The 14,616-nt window shown below is 45.7% G+C and overlaps 1 protein-coding gene across 4 annotated transcripts in view; it reads left to right on the top strand.

Annotated features, from left to right (window-relative positions):
* Nucleotides 1-7,056: 7,056 nt before the first annotated feature.
* Nucleotides 7,057-14,616, top strand: part of CHCHD3 (coiled-coil-helix-coiled-coil-helix domain containing 3) — a 156,451-nt gene continuing 148,891 nt past the window's right edge. For all 4 annotated transcript variants that reach the window (XM_030478239.1, XM_030478240.1, XM_030478241.1 and 1 more), the window contains exons 1-2: nucleotides 7,057-7,370; nucleotides 9,170-9,254. In XM_030478239.1, the coding sequence (XP_030334099.1) occupies nucleotides 7,287-7,370; nucleotides 9,170-9,254 (169 nt within the window). In that variant the 5' untranslated portion in view covers nucleotides 7,057-7,286. The remainder of the gene's footprint in view (nucleotides 7,371-9,169; nucleotides 9,255-14,616) is intronic.

Consider the following 14,616-nt stretch of genomic DNA (forward strand, 5'->3'; position numbering starts at 1 on the left):
TTGAGATGAGCGCTTAGGCAGAAGCTCTTCCCTGTGAGGGTGCTGAGGCGCTGGCACAGGGTGCCCAGAGAAGCTGTGGCTGCCCCATCCCTGGCAGTGTTCAAGTCTAGCCTCTTGCATGTTTCTATGAAGCTCACTGCAACCATACTGTTGATTCCCATTTGCCCACTCTGACCACTGGACTTCCCAGGTGTTGAGGAAGCACAAATAATAAACAGAAATGTCAGATAATAGTTTTCCAGAAAGGAACTGTACATTTCATCTCCCCCAAAAAACGAGGGAAGAAGGGAGGTGTTTAATGATGCGGTGGAAGAAGAAGTGGATATTAACGGAGATTACTTCAAATCTCTCTCTTTCTTCAGCTGGAGCAGGAAGGATAGATAATGATCAAAAACCTGCTTCTGCAAATGCAGCTCCCAGCCCTTGTGACTCAGGCACCAGTGGAGCGAGGCCAGAGAGACTATCAATGCTGAGTCCCTGAGTCCTTGATGCTCTCTGCAGGAAGCACTTGAATGTGCCCAAGATGATGCTACAGCCCAGGCAAGTTTTCTGATGAATAACTCCACAGGGGGCAGAGGCCCATTGAAGGTCATAAAACATTTCAGCTGACATTGATGTTAAATACTAAATCCTTTTGCTTTTGTACTGAAGCAGCTGGAACCCAGCCATGTGCTGCAGTCCCTGCCACTGTATTTACAACGGCTACTGCAATGAAGCCAGGCACAGAAGACCACCTCTGACAGACAACCCCCTGTCTTCAGTGATCACCTGAATCCATGGATCTCTTTGTGGCATCCAATACAATCTGACACTGTTGTAAACATCTACATTTCATTTTTACACTCCTTTAGACTTTTCTGTGTATTAAAGGGGAAAGTTCTGCAGACAAAAAGCTTCCTTCATTGCTATGTACCACCAGGAGCATCTTAATTTGTTAAAACCATGTAAAACTCTATTTTTGTTCTTTGTTTTCCACAGGCTTTTAGGAATTGAAGTGAGGTTCTGTCCTATGCTGTGCCAGATTTGAAGACTGCTCTATATGTCCAAACACATTTGTTTCTTCCAAGTATTTTTGCTACTCTAATTTTACACCCTGTGACCTTGTCACATCTATACTATAGCCCAGCAACATGATTTTCACCATCAGCAGCAGAAGACCATGGGCACTTCATTGACCTGACACTGCAAAGACTCAGGACATCTCTGGGCTCCCTGTGCCCTGAGCTGGGTGTCCCTATGGTCACAAGTGTCCCGTGGCCAAGGGCCTCATGCCCAACTTTGCTGTTCTCTTGTGGTGTATCAGTGCTTAGCATCATGACACTTCTGCTTTTCAGCTTCATACATCAGTGTATAGAGAATGCCAAGAAACTATTTGTGCTGTGTCTTTGTGTTTTCCTTTCTTTTTGCAGTGCTTGGGAAATTCAGGATTATTCACACAGTTATAGCCTGGAATGGATCAAATCAGGTGCTGCTTCTTTCAGTCATTCAGTCAGTAAAGAAGTTCAGCAGCTGAACAGACAATCCAGAAAGATGGGTTTGGGAAAGAATGTGTATTGTTCCAAAGCCATACGACTCAGACATTATAAGCTTGAGTATATTTTAACTGTATTTTCTAACTCTGCCTTTAATAAATAGACTGTGGAAAGAAGGGAAAAAATAAAGGGCTGTGAGCAGTGGGAGGAAAACCAGGAAATGAGACCATGAATCAAAGCTGGTCTTGGAGATGACAGTCATGCTGGCTACAACTCCTGCAGCTCACTTGGTACCGATGTGAACCACACCAGCCAGGTAAAAGCATATCAACATAAATAATCACATATTAATGTCACAAGATATTAATATATTATACTTTTCAGTCTATAGGTAAATTGGAGGGCTCTGAACTGCATCATCTGCATTAAATAAGCTTTGCAACAGCTTCCTGTGGCTAGTGCTGCAAGGCATGGAATCCAGGCTGTCCTCTGTGGAAAGGGCAGGGATCTCTGGGGTGATATGGGTAGTCATAATCCAATAGTAGCCAATAGAGAAATAAAGACTAATAAAGTATCCCAGGAACTCTAAAAGTGATCTCATGGAAGCAGTGGTGGTCTTTAGATAGCACGCATAGAATCCGAGACTGGTTTGTGTTGGAAGAGACCTTAAAGCTCCTCCAGTTCCAACCCCCTGCCATGGGCAGGGACACCTTCCACTAGAGCAGGTTGCTCCAAGCCCCTGTGTCCAACCTGGCCTTGAACACTGCCAGGGATGGGGCAGCCACAGCTTCTCTGGGCACCCTGTGCCAGTGCATCAGCACCCTCACAGGGAAGAGCTTCTGCCTCAGAGCTCATCTCAATCTCCAATCTTGAACTAATGAGAATGAAACACTGACTGAAAAGTGAAATGATTGAAGCATCGATTCTGAGATGAGCCATGAACCTCCAGCTTCTGCAGGGGCTGAACTGGCCTTGAAAGGGAAAGTTATCTACTGTTTAAATAACCAGGCCTTCAAGTATGTTTGCAAAGCTCATTTAGAGGAATTAGATAGCTTAGCTTAATTTGCCCTGCAGTTATATACTGAAACTTAGCACCAACAGAAGCAGGATTTAGCACACCAGGAATGTGTGTCCCAAGCACAACTACAGGCTGGGGGAGACTGGATGGAGCAGCCCTGAGGAGGAGGACTGGGGGTGTTGGTCCATGAGAAGCTCCCCATGACCCAGCTTCAGTGTGCACTTGAGCCCAGAACCCCTCCGTGTGCTGGGCTGCACCCCCAGAGCGTGAGCAGCAGCTCAGGGAGGGGATCCTGCCCCTCTGCTGCGCTCTGGGGAGACCCCCCCTGCAGTCCTGATCCAGCTCTGGGGCAACAGCACAAGAGGGACGTGGAGCTGCTGGAGCGAGGCCAGAGGAGGCCCCGGAGCTGCTGCGAGGGCTGGAGCAGCTCTGCTCTGGAGCCAGGCTGAGAGAGCTGGGCTGGGGCAGCCTGGAGAAGAGAAGGCTCCTGAAGGGGAGGCCTTAGAGCAGCTCCAGTGCCTAAAGGGGCTCCAGGAAACCTGGAGAGGAGCTTTGGCCAAGGGCCTGGAGGGACAGGACAAGGGGAATGGCTTTAACCTGCCAGAGGGGAGATTGAGATGAGCTCTGAGGCAGAAGCTCTTCCCTGTGAGGGTGCTGAGGCGCTGGCACAGGGTGCCCAGAGAAGCTGTGGCTGCCCCATCCCTGGCAGTGTTCAAGGCCAGGTTGGACACAGGAGCTTGGAGCAACCTGCTCTAGTGGAAGGTGTCCCTGCCTGTGGCAGGGGGTTGGAACTGGATGATCTCCAAGCTGCCTTCCAACCTAAACCACTCTGTGACTCTATGAGAGTACTGAAGATACATTATTTACTTGTGAAATCTTATGGCAGAAGGCATTATGGACTGTTACATCCTACAGAAAGAGTACTTTCCAGATTTTGGGAACTTGCAGACTGTGCTGTAATGATCATTGCTGATAAGGAGGAACCTAGGTACTATCAAAGTCCTTCCATGCTGAACATTTCTAAGGCTCAGATGACCATCGAGGGATAACCAGGTAAAGTCATACAGCACAACATACTCACCTTGGCAGTGACCGAGCATGATGATCCTCTACAGAACAAGAACTCACAGCATGTGTGCAATGAGCCTTTATATGTCACCTCACCTATCAAGTGTTTTCATGGCATTTGTTAAGTCTTGAGACAAGAGTCTGAAATTTAACAGTGACTTGTTCCTGGGCTCATTAGGCTTTAGTTGTTTGTGAATGTATGGCTATACTGTCCTCCACTACTCTTTGGCTACACTTTATAGCAACCAATTTGAGTATTATGTGATACAAGAAGCATTTTTACCACAAAGGAATATGTCCAGTCAAGGACATTGGGTAAGAGCATTGCTTCTTAACAAAGGACCAAGCATTTATAATCTGGCTGGAAAACTGTGTGGGGCATGTGGAGAAACACACAGCACCACAAGAAGTGAATGTTTTTAACCTAATAAGATACTGCTTGTCTTTCAGATACACAATGAAATACCAGAAGTTTACCAGTTTGAGATGGATTTTCTGCTTACACAAGTCAGAAATGGGTTCAGAGCAAACAAGAATCAGAAGCACTTAATAGGTTTGTATTGATTGCTACGTTTTTATTTGTCATTCTGCTCTTGCTTTATCTTTTTGCTGGGTGGAAATGTACTCTCTGGTAACCACTGAAGAGAACTGACAGCGAAGACTGACGTCCTGCTGCTTTGGCACTGAATGACCTTGGGCATGTCACTTCATCATCCCTGTCTCTGTGTTACTCTGACTGGAGCGGGACACAGGTATTTGAGGTAATGTGCACATCAAAAGTGCCTGGCTTGGCTGCACAGAACTCCAGTAGAGTGATTAAGAGTACTGAGTAGCAACAAATCATTCTATGCTAAGCACTGTTTTGATGCTTTGACTAGTGCTGCTGCACTAGTCAGTTTAATCAAAGTTGGGTTTTTCTATGCCACATAGCATAGTCAACTCTGTGTACCACATTGATAAACGCTACTCTTACTACAAGAGTATTATTTATGTGAACATATAAATTGCTTGAAGTTATACACAGAACAACTCCTTTTTCCATTTGCAAATTGCTGGTGAGAGCTGTGAACTAGACATGAGTTTATTTGCCAGTCGTTACCAAATGATTCCTATTGCAAATTTGCTGTAGCCTTTTCTAACATTACCTTCTAATCCTTCTTTCATCGAGCAATGTCCTTGAAAGAGCTCTCAAATAGGTTTGACAGTCCACAGAGAAAAACTTCTGACATATAGATAGCTCTGGCCTGCAGCAAACAGTCTTTCATTCTCACCTATTATAGGGGAGCCATAAATTCTGGGGTACCTCAGTCCTGCTCTTTCTACAGTGAATGCACCTTACAGATGCACCAAAATGACCCAAAGCAATTCTGAGGTATATTTCTGCCCATTTGTTCTTCTCCTCCTCCTCAAATCTGTTCATAAGTTAAGAGTGTTCTCTAATTTCAAGTCATACAAAACAATCAAAAAAAACGCTTGCAGAAAGTAGTGGTTGTTAGAACCTTAATTCCTAAATATAAATCTTTCTGTTGAGCAAGACGAGTATTTTCTCAGAACTCTCTCAATAGAGGACAAACATATTACAAGAGCTGCTTCTGATTTGGAGAAGTGCATTTCCACAACAGTTGCTAATTGAACAAATACAATTTGACCCCCTGAAAACATTCCCAGTGGAGAAAAGAAATTCAATAGCCTCAGTTTGTGATGCTCACACACTATGAAGACAGATAGATGCACAGTCCATTTATTCCCTTAAAAACATACTGTTACCAGGATGTTGAATTCTTAATAATGCCCCCTCATAGAAACCAGTTTAAGATCTATAAATACAGGCATAAACATCACATCACATACCTCAAGAGAACAGCTCATGTGTCCTTGATATATTTTCAAGCAATTTTTATTTGGTAGTAAAGTGGCTATCAGCCAATGCTTCAGCAATATCTTAAGCCCCAAGGAAGGCAGATACTGCTGAAATGTTGGCCGATAGACACTTTACATCCAAATAAAAATGGCTTGAAAATACATCAAGGATATATGAGCAGTTCTGTTGATGCAACCAACATGATGTTTGCATCGATTCAGAGAAATGAAATACGTCAGTTGACACAGGCTGCAATACTCTGTTGTGATCATTGTGTAAGCACTTTGGGACACATTTCTTGCAAGGGGAGTGGAAGGATTCAGTGTCACTTTGGTACAAATAAGCTATCCTTCCTTCAGCCAAGCAGATGGAGGACTTGGAAGGGGTGGAGGGGAGAGAAGAAAAGATTTTCCCAGTTATCATGGTTATTATTAGTTGTGTGCTGTCAGTGTAAGAAGTCCCATCAAAAGACCAGGGCTTCACTGTGTAAAGAGGCCAGATGGTAGGAAAGACAAACCAATGTATATTCATAGAATCATTAAATCAACCAGGTTGGAAAAGACCTTTGAGATCATCAAGTCCAACCATTCCCCAGCACTGCCAAGGCCACCACTAACCCATGGCACTGAGGCCTTGGCTACACGGGCTGTGAACACTTGCAGGGACGGTGACTCCAGCCCTGCCCTGGGCAGCCTGTTCCAATGCCTGAGCACCCTCTGGGGAAGGAATTGTTCCTCAGCTCCATCTAAACCTGCCCTGGGGCAGCTTGAGGCCGTTTCCTCTTGTCCCATCCCTTGTTCCTTGGGAGCAGAGACCAGCCCCCTCCTGGCTCCATCCTCCTGTCAGGGAGTTGTACAGAATGATAATATTCATATATTCCAAGTGTATAAAGGTACTTCTAGCCTCCTACTTAGGCTAGAGAAATTCAGAGATGTGCCTGGCACCACTGACCTTCATAATGCAATCCTTTTTCCTTATACTATTCACTAAACAACACCTTTTTCTGCTTTCAGACATCTTTCCAGCACGCACCTCTGCAATTCTGTCCGTCCGGACAGGCCACGGGACCTGCAGGGATCACGGAACAGCCAGATCCAGATGCAATTGATATTGTAGGCTGAAAAGAAAATGTATTATGTGTTATTAACAACATTGATCCCTTGGAAATAAAATTACATGCCCTAAGAGGCTATGCTAATGGTAATTTTACGCTATTATGATGTGGCAAAGTGCTCAAGGCCAGGCTGGACAGGGCTTGGAGCAACCTGCTCTAGTGGAAGGTGTCCCTGCCCGTGGCAGGGGGTTGGAACTGGATGAGCTTTAAGCTCCTTTCCAACCCAAAATATGTCGTGATTTTACGAGGCTCCAGCCTGGGGCACTCACCCCACACGATGCCATTGGCGTGGCCTCGATGAGGCAGGGCAGGAGCACAGCGGGACGAGCAGAGCAGGGGAAGGGATCGAGAAAGCCGCCTCAGAGCGCGGCTGTGCCTCAGGAGGACCAAGAGGGACGACGCTTCGCAAGGCGAGAACTACATTACCCAGAGGGCTTTGCGCGGGCGCGACCATTCCCGCCCCCGCCCCCTTGCCGCGAAGAATCATGGGACTTGTAGTCCGCACCCGCGTCAAGTTCAGACCGAAAAAGTTTCCTTACCCTTTCGGGGACCTCGCCGCTGTTCAGCGGGGGTGTGCGGTTTCCATGGCTACGGCGCCGCAGCCAATAGGAAGCAGGGTTCTGCTTGCGGAGGGTGGGGCGAGGCGAGCGTCGGGCCAATAAGGGCTGGTGTTGTTGCGGAGTATCCTGGCAGCGGGGACGGCGAGTCTCCTTGGGGCCGTCCGTGTCCGCGGCCTGGTGGCGCCGGGTGAAGATGGGCGGCGGCGGGAGCAGCACCCGGCGCGTCACCTTCGAGGCGGATGAGAATGAGAACATCACGGTGGTGAAGGGCGTAAGGGTGAGAGCGGGGCTCCCCCGGCCCGGGGTTCTCAGTGGGGGGACGCTCAGGGCCTGGCTCCCTCCCCTCAGAGCTCGACCCTCCTTGGTCCCTGTCTGGTCTCTTCCTGCCTCAGCGCTGCTGGCTCCTGTCCCTGCAGCCCCGTCCCCTCGCGGTTGTTTCCGACCCTTCGCCATCCCTTCTCCCGCAGTGACCTCCACTCCCGTTTGCCTTTTGGGTTGGGTGTTTTAGGGGAGCCGAAGCGCTCAGGGGCACTCCAGGGGCGTCTGTCGTGGCAAGAAGCTCGCTGTGCATAGGGAGCCGTGGTCGGGGGTCCTTGTCCACAAACCCAAATACAGGCGGCAGAACGGTTACAGGGGGTATGTGAACTAGAAGACCTTATTTTGTCTTTCCCTGACCTCTACATGTGAGAGCTCCTCCCTTTCCCATATTCTGCTTTTGGACACGCCGTGTATCGACTTCCTGTGTACCTGCAGAAGCATTCCCGTGCTTTCCCTATTTATGGCATGCTCTTACCTATAATATACCAGGAGACAGCTTGTGACACTCTCAATCTCGCAGCTTGGAAGTTTTTCAATGGAAGAGACTCTAATTCATACCAGCAGTGATAATAGATTATCTTTTATTGCTGCTCGTAGGGAGGAGTGTTGCAGAATGAGCTGTGATGGTCACTGCTGCCTGTTTCAGCATCCTGATGTATTTTAGTTCTGGTTATTTAATGCTCTTGGGTAAAGAGGTGACAGGAATGTCAGTGCTCACAGCAGAGTTCAGCTGCTCTGACACAGTTCTAAGCTGGGAAGGACTATGAGAATTCTTGTAAGGTATTCCTGGAATAAAACCATGAGTAATATCATGTGTACTAGGAGGATGTAGCTACACTAAGTAACTACTATTGATCAATAAGGCAGCCAAAAGTAGGATGTACACAACCATTTCCATGCTTAAAACTAACTGTGAAGTTAACTTGAGAGTTTTAAGTGTTGGGTTAAGAGATCTTACACTGAAGAGCATTTACACTTGTACATTTAGGCTGTATTAGACGAGAGATTTTGGCCAAACTCTTTGTCACATGGATTTCTGCCAGTGAGACACATGGTGCTGTAGGGTTAGTAAAGAATTTTCACATTAGAATTAATTCTCGTGGGTGATAAAAGAGTATTTTGATAGAGTTGGTGTTTGAGGAAACCAAGAAAGCTGGAAAACAAAAGCTTTCATGTTATTTCTTTACCTTCTGTTCATTTTACCCGTGGACCACACCAGATCTGAAACTGGACATTGCTCTTACTCTGATTCTGCTTAGTTTGAGGCAATGTTTTCGTGTGTGCATGGGGCAACATGCGAATGAACGTAGTGACTTGCTGTCCCCACTCGTGTTGCACAAGGTCTCTGAGGGCCTTGATGAGGTTCCTGCTGGGTTAAATGCACCTGCACAGTGTGAGGTTTGACTGTCAGTCAAATAACTGTGACAGGCAAAAGGCTGATTCATTACCAGCAGCGTGTCAAAGGCTGGTGTTGCCTTTATTGTTCCCTGTGTCCTGTGTTTTGTTGTATCCGTTTCTTGTGTTCTGTGAGAGCCAAATCGTCTTGTTCAGTCGAATTGTTTGCACTCGGAGGTGATGCTCACTCCACAAATGAAGTGAAATAGTTTATTGTGCATAGAATTTGAGTATCTGTCCTGTTATTCTGGAGCTTTATGCTCTCTTTTTAAAGTTTTACTTCATTTTGGGGGTGGAAAAAGAAGGGGAATGGGGATAAAGTATCAGAAGCAGCCTGACTCTGTTCGGGGTTATGTTTTTCAGCTCTCTGACAGTGTCATTGATCGTATGAAGGAACCTTCTTCACCCAGTGGAAGGCCACAGTCTCAGAACCGATCATCAGGTGCAGGTATACCCATGGTTTTCTGGTTTTAATGTGAGGAAGAAAATCAAATGTGCCTTTCAGAGCATTGTAATGGCTCAGAGAGATGTTTTTTGACATTAACTTTCTTTCCATATCTCCTTTTGAAGTAGTTTGTAGGTTTTTAGAGGAGTTAAATGACTCTTTGTTTTCTTCTCCTTGACATTAAAGTGTAAAACACAATGTTTGTGAGAGTTGTTTTTTTTACTTGGTTTTCTTTCTATTATCCATTGCAAAAGACTTGTAAAAAAAAAAATAAACCAGGAAAAGCAAATACCCATTTCAAGTATCTATTGAGTTCTGAAGTGATAATTCTTCCTTAATCAACACTGAATTCTAGTATATTGAGCTTGTCTTGAAATAGACTTAAGCAGACGTTACAATATGCTATTTTCCTATGATAAAGTAGTGGAAATAAGTCACATACAGTTTATCAAGAGAGATGGATTGACATGATGGCTTTCTTAAATCTTTATACATCATTATTGATGCCTGTTCAAATGCATGACGCAGGATTTGTGCCAGGCACCCTCTACTCTATTTTGGAATACTTCGGCACAGTGAACATACTGTAGCTACTGAAAGAGTGAAAATGAATGGCAGAGATCAGAGCGTGTGACTTATAGTTGTTGACTGTGAAGCTGCAAGGTTCAAGTAGGGCTTCTTATCAGTGCTCCAGAAATATTAATGCTCTCAGTATTCCCTAATGGCCTTTTGCCTTGATGCTGACAAAAAAATTCCTCCAAAAGTCAACACTTTGATTGAAAACAAAGATGCTGCGAGGGCTGGAGCAGCTCTGCTCTGGAGCCAGGCTGAGAGAGCTGGGCTGGGGCAGCCTGGAGAAGAGAAGGCTCCTGAAGGGGAGACCTTAGAGCAGCTCCAGTGCCTAAAGGGCCTCCAGGAAACCTGGAGAGGGGCTTTGGCCAAGGGCCTGTAGGGACAGGCCAAGGGGAACGGCTTTAACCTGCCAGAGGGGAGATTGAGATGAGCTCTGAGGCAGAAGCTCTTCCCTGTGAGGGTGCTGAGGCGCTGGCACAGGATGCCCAGAGAAGCTGTGGCTGCCCCATCCCTGGCAGCATTCAAGGCCAGGTTGGACACAGGGGCTTGGAGCAACCTGCTCTAGTGGAAGGTGTCCCTGCCTGTGGCAGGGGGTTGGAACTGGATGATCTTAAGATCTTTTCCAACCCAGACCATGGTATGATTTATATGCAATAACACTTGCACATCCTACCTACTTTGCAGGTGGTTGTTGCTTTTTCATCTTTAAACTCGAGGTAGGGAAGTGGTCTTGTGAATAAGCATCTGATTCTGGGATGTGGTGACTAGAGGTAAGGGTTGTAATACCCAGCAATTCTTTGCTAATTCACATGTATGTATCTTGCTCCTTTGTTTTGTTTCTCTTTGTGTTGGAAATAGTGCTTTTTCCATGTTTTGGGGGTTTATGTATTGAAAGACTTAATGAATCACTTGGTGGCTTTGCAAGCTTGGGAAACCTTATGCATATTTTTGCTTTAAGAACTAGTGATTTAGGTGAAGTGCTTGTATTTCCCCAGGAAAGTATAATCAATGTTATACCTCAGTTGCTAAAATGATTTGTATTTAAGAGGATTAAATTATAGTTAAGTACATGTTCCCATACCATCCATTACTCTTTCATTGAATGATTTGTGATGGGGAATTACAAACTATTGAATTTCTTTGATGGAGGAAGAACAGTCCAACCTGTTTGTTGCTTTTGTAGCTACATCTACCATGTCAGAGTGTGTTTGGCTGATGAGGTGTCGTGACAGGAAGGACACTTGCTTCAAAGCAAGTGCTCTGAGCACTTAATACTGAACTACTCTCTGTTGACGGCTTTGGGGGCTGGATCTCAAATCTGGGGGTCTTTTCTATGATACAGAAGGTTCTTCTTGGTTTCTTGTGGTAAACCTTTTTGCACTGTTGATCCTGCCCCTCTACTCTGCTCTCGTGAGACCCCACTTGCAGCACTGTGTGCAGTTCTGGTGTCCTCAACATCAGAAGGACATGGAGCTGTTGGAGCAAGTCCAGAGGAGGCCACGAGGATGATCAGGGGCTGCAGCACCTCCCGTATGGAGCCAGGCTGAGAACATTGGGGCTGTCGAGCCTGGAGAAGAGAAGCTGCGTGGAGACCTCAGAGCAGCTTCCAGTGTCTGAAGGGGGCTACAAGGATGCTGGAGAGGGACTCTTCATCAGGGACTGGAGTGATGGGACAAGGGGTGATGGGTTCAAACTGAAACAGGGGAAGTTCATGTTAGATATAAGAAGTTGTTCCCTGTGAGGGTGCTGAGGCGCTGGCACAGGGTGCCCAGAGAAGCTGTGGCTGCCCCATCCCCGGCAGTGTTCAAGGCCAGGTTGGACACAGGGGCTTGGAGCAACCTGCTCTAGTGGAAGGTGTCCCTGCCCATGGCAGGGGGTTGGAACTGGAGGAGCTTTAAGGTCCCTTCCAACTCAAACCATTTTATGATTCTGTGTAAATGAGAGACCTCTCCCCAGGCAGCTCTTCCTGTCCTGTGTGTGACTTGCATGACAGTGACTTGTTTCTGTGACAGAGCAGATCGCTTGCTGCTTCTGGAGAGAGTTATCCCAGGCTGGTGTTGTTTGGAGGCTGGCTCTGGCCAGCCAGTGTCTTTGTCTGCATTTATAACTTTATACATTGTAGACAAATAACACTTTCTTCTGAAACCACGTCTAAAGGGAGAAACATTAGAGCTATTAAAAACAGCCCTTTCTTGAAGTCAAGTCTTTGATAGCTTTTGGTGGAGGAATAATGGATTAGATTACATGAAAAGAACGTGGATCTTGTTGCTTGCCAATAGATGATGAATTTATTGACTTCAGTTTGGGGTCGGAAAATGAAATTACATACACTTACAGTGAAATTTGACATCTAAACGCTATGTCTTAAGGCATCCCAGCTTGCTTGGATCATTTTCTGACATGTGAGTAATATTAAATGTACTAAAATATTTAACAAGTGTAAAAATCTTTAAAGTATGTCTCGAATTCCTCAAGCAATATTGATGGGAAGTAATTTGCTCAGACAACGAGACATGTTTTAGGTTTTGTTTTAGGTCTTTTCCTCTCTGAGTGTGTCTTAGACCTAAAGCTTTGGTCATAACAGGGAAAGGGAATGGTTTAATTCATTTTAACTTGGTGGATAGCTGAAAAAGGAGAACAAATACTTAAATAATCAAGAATCTCTGCAGCTCAGACGAGCATTTTCCCTTTGCAGAAGCAGATAACACTGAGGCCACAGAGGATTTTTCTCTCTTTTGTTTTTCTTTAACTGTTTTATTTGTTGTTATACTGTCCCCACAAAAACAAATTAGTAAAGGACCATGCCATAAAATACTGTGTATTGGGTGGGTGGGTAGTAAAATGAGCACTGCTGCTGCTTCCTCAGGAATTAGGTTAGACCTTGCATGCCTCCAGTGGGGAAAAAGGTGTTCCTAAGCATTGTTCATTCATGTGCAATGATGCCTTTTAATTGTGTTGTGTTGCTGTCTGTCTTTTGGTGGAGTTTCAGTGGCTCAGGGTATGTTGGCTCTGTTGGAAATCTGTAAGGAAGTATTGTTGAGGTGTACAGGAAGGAGTATTTGAAGAGTTAGGTTCTGGAGATGCAGGATGTAACTGAACTGTAGGAGAGCAAGCTTCAGAAGAGACCTAGTTGGTGGGATCCCAGAGGAGGCAGCTCTGAAGGGATAAGTTCAGGAAAGCTGTGAGCTTCTTAAGAAAAATCTTTTCCCACTGCAAGAACGGTCCATTCCAATATTCAGGAAAATCAGTAGATCTATTGGCAGGCTGGTCTGGTTAACCAGGGAGCTCATGATAGAGCCTCAGTGAAAAAATGAGGCCAAGCAGGAGGTGGAAGCAGAGGGAGACCACTACGTGAGTGGATTTGTGGATGAGGGGAGGGCAGTAGGTGTCATCTACCTCCACCTCATCAAGGTATTTAACACCGTCTCTCCCAATATTCCTGTATTTCGGTTGGGATGTTGCAGTTCGGACGTATCTGGATGACAAACTGGGTTGAAAAAAAAACCTGGTTGGATGTGTCTAATGGGTCATACTCTACCTGGAGGCTGGTATCGTGTGGTGGTCTGCAGGAGTTTGTCCTGTAGAACAGCTCTATCAGTGTCATGGAGGAGGAGGTAGAAGGAGCACACCCTCTTCAGTGCAGATGACCACAAATTAGGGAGGTGAAGGTACCATGTTTGAGGGCAGGGCTGTTCTCCAGAGGGACCTAGGATGGCTGGAGGGATGAGGAACATTCCAACAGGAACCTTATCAAGGACCATTCAAGGCCAGGTTGGACACAGGGGCTTGGAGCAACCTGTGTTGCTTCTAGTGGAAGGTGTCCCTGCCCGTGGCAGTGGGGTTGGAACTAGATGGTCTTAAGGTGCTTTCCAACCCAAACCATTCTATGATTCTAAGGTGTGACACACAGAGGAAGGGTTATTCCTGCGTACATGATGCTGCGGGGCTCACTCCTGCTCTCCTGTGGTTTGCTATTGCCACTTAGTTGTCACTGAGTTACTTGGAGATAACTTCTATTTTCAGTGATGTATCTTGATATTCTTTGGGTTCAAGATTCACTATTGATTGAAGTATTTTATTATCAAAAGGTGAAACATCTTGTTACTCACAGACTGCTGAAGATGCCAAACTTTTAGTGCTGTCAGTGTAACAGCAAATGTGTAGTTGAGCCTGACATTCATGTCACCAGCTTGCAGGACTATAGGCAAGATGGAATTATACATGGGAGATAAAGCAAGTATTGCATAAATTCAAGTTCTCACTGTCTGTGTGACATGCAAGTGGTCTATGAGTGCTTTCAGGTGGCTGGGTATGTCATTATAAAATGGTGCTGAAATTAGAAGGAAAACTAGTAAATAATGCAATTTATACACCTGTGCTTTCTTTTAGTTCATAGAAATGTGGAGTTCAGGGCTGTGGAAGAGCTTGGTTCACTCTGTGTGCTGAAAGTACAGTAGTCACCTCCTTGAGAAGATGGGGTGTGATTAACAGAGGGTTGGGCAGACATGAGGAGAATATTAAAATAGGCAAAAAGCCCTGATTTGATTGTTTAAAGACTTGGATTGACTGTGGAAGAGGTACATAATTGTATCAGAACATCTAGAACCTTATGAATGCACATCGTGCTTGTGAGCAGAACTTCTTGAGGGTGTGAACGTGAGCCTGGATGTGCCTGGGGTGCTCTCTCACTGTATTCCCAACCTTTGTCCAATTCGGAAGTAGTGTTTGAATTCTTCTCTGAAGTCTTGTCTTCAGGATATCATCGAGACTGTACCTTTGGGCTTCCTGCTTT

Source organism: Strigops habroptila, chromosome 3 (assembly GCF_004027225.2).
Source record: "Strigops habroptila isolate Jane chromosome 3, bStrHab1.2.pri, whole genome shotgun sequence".
NCBI lineage: Eukaryota > Metazoa > Chordata > Aves > Psittaciformes > Psittacidae > Strigops > Strigops habroptila.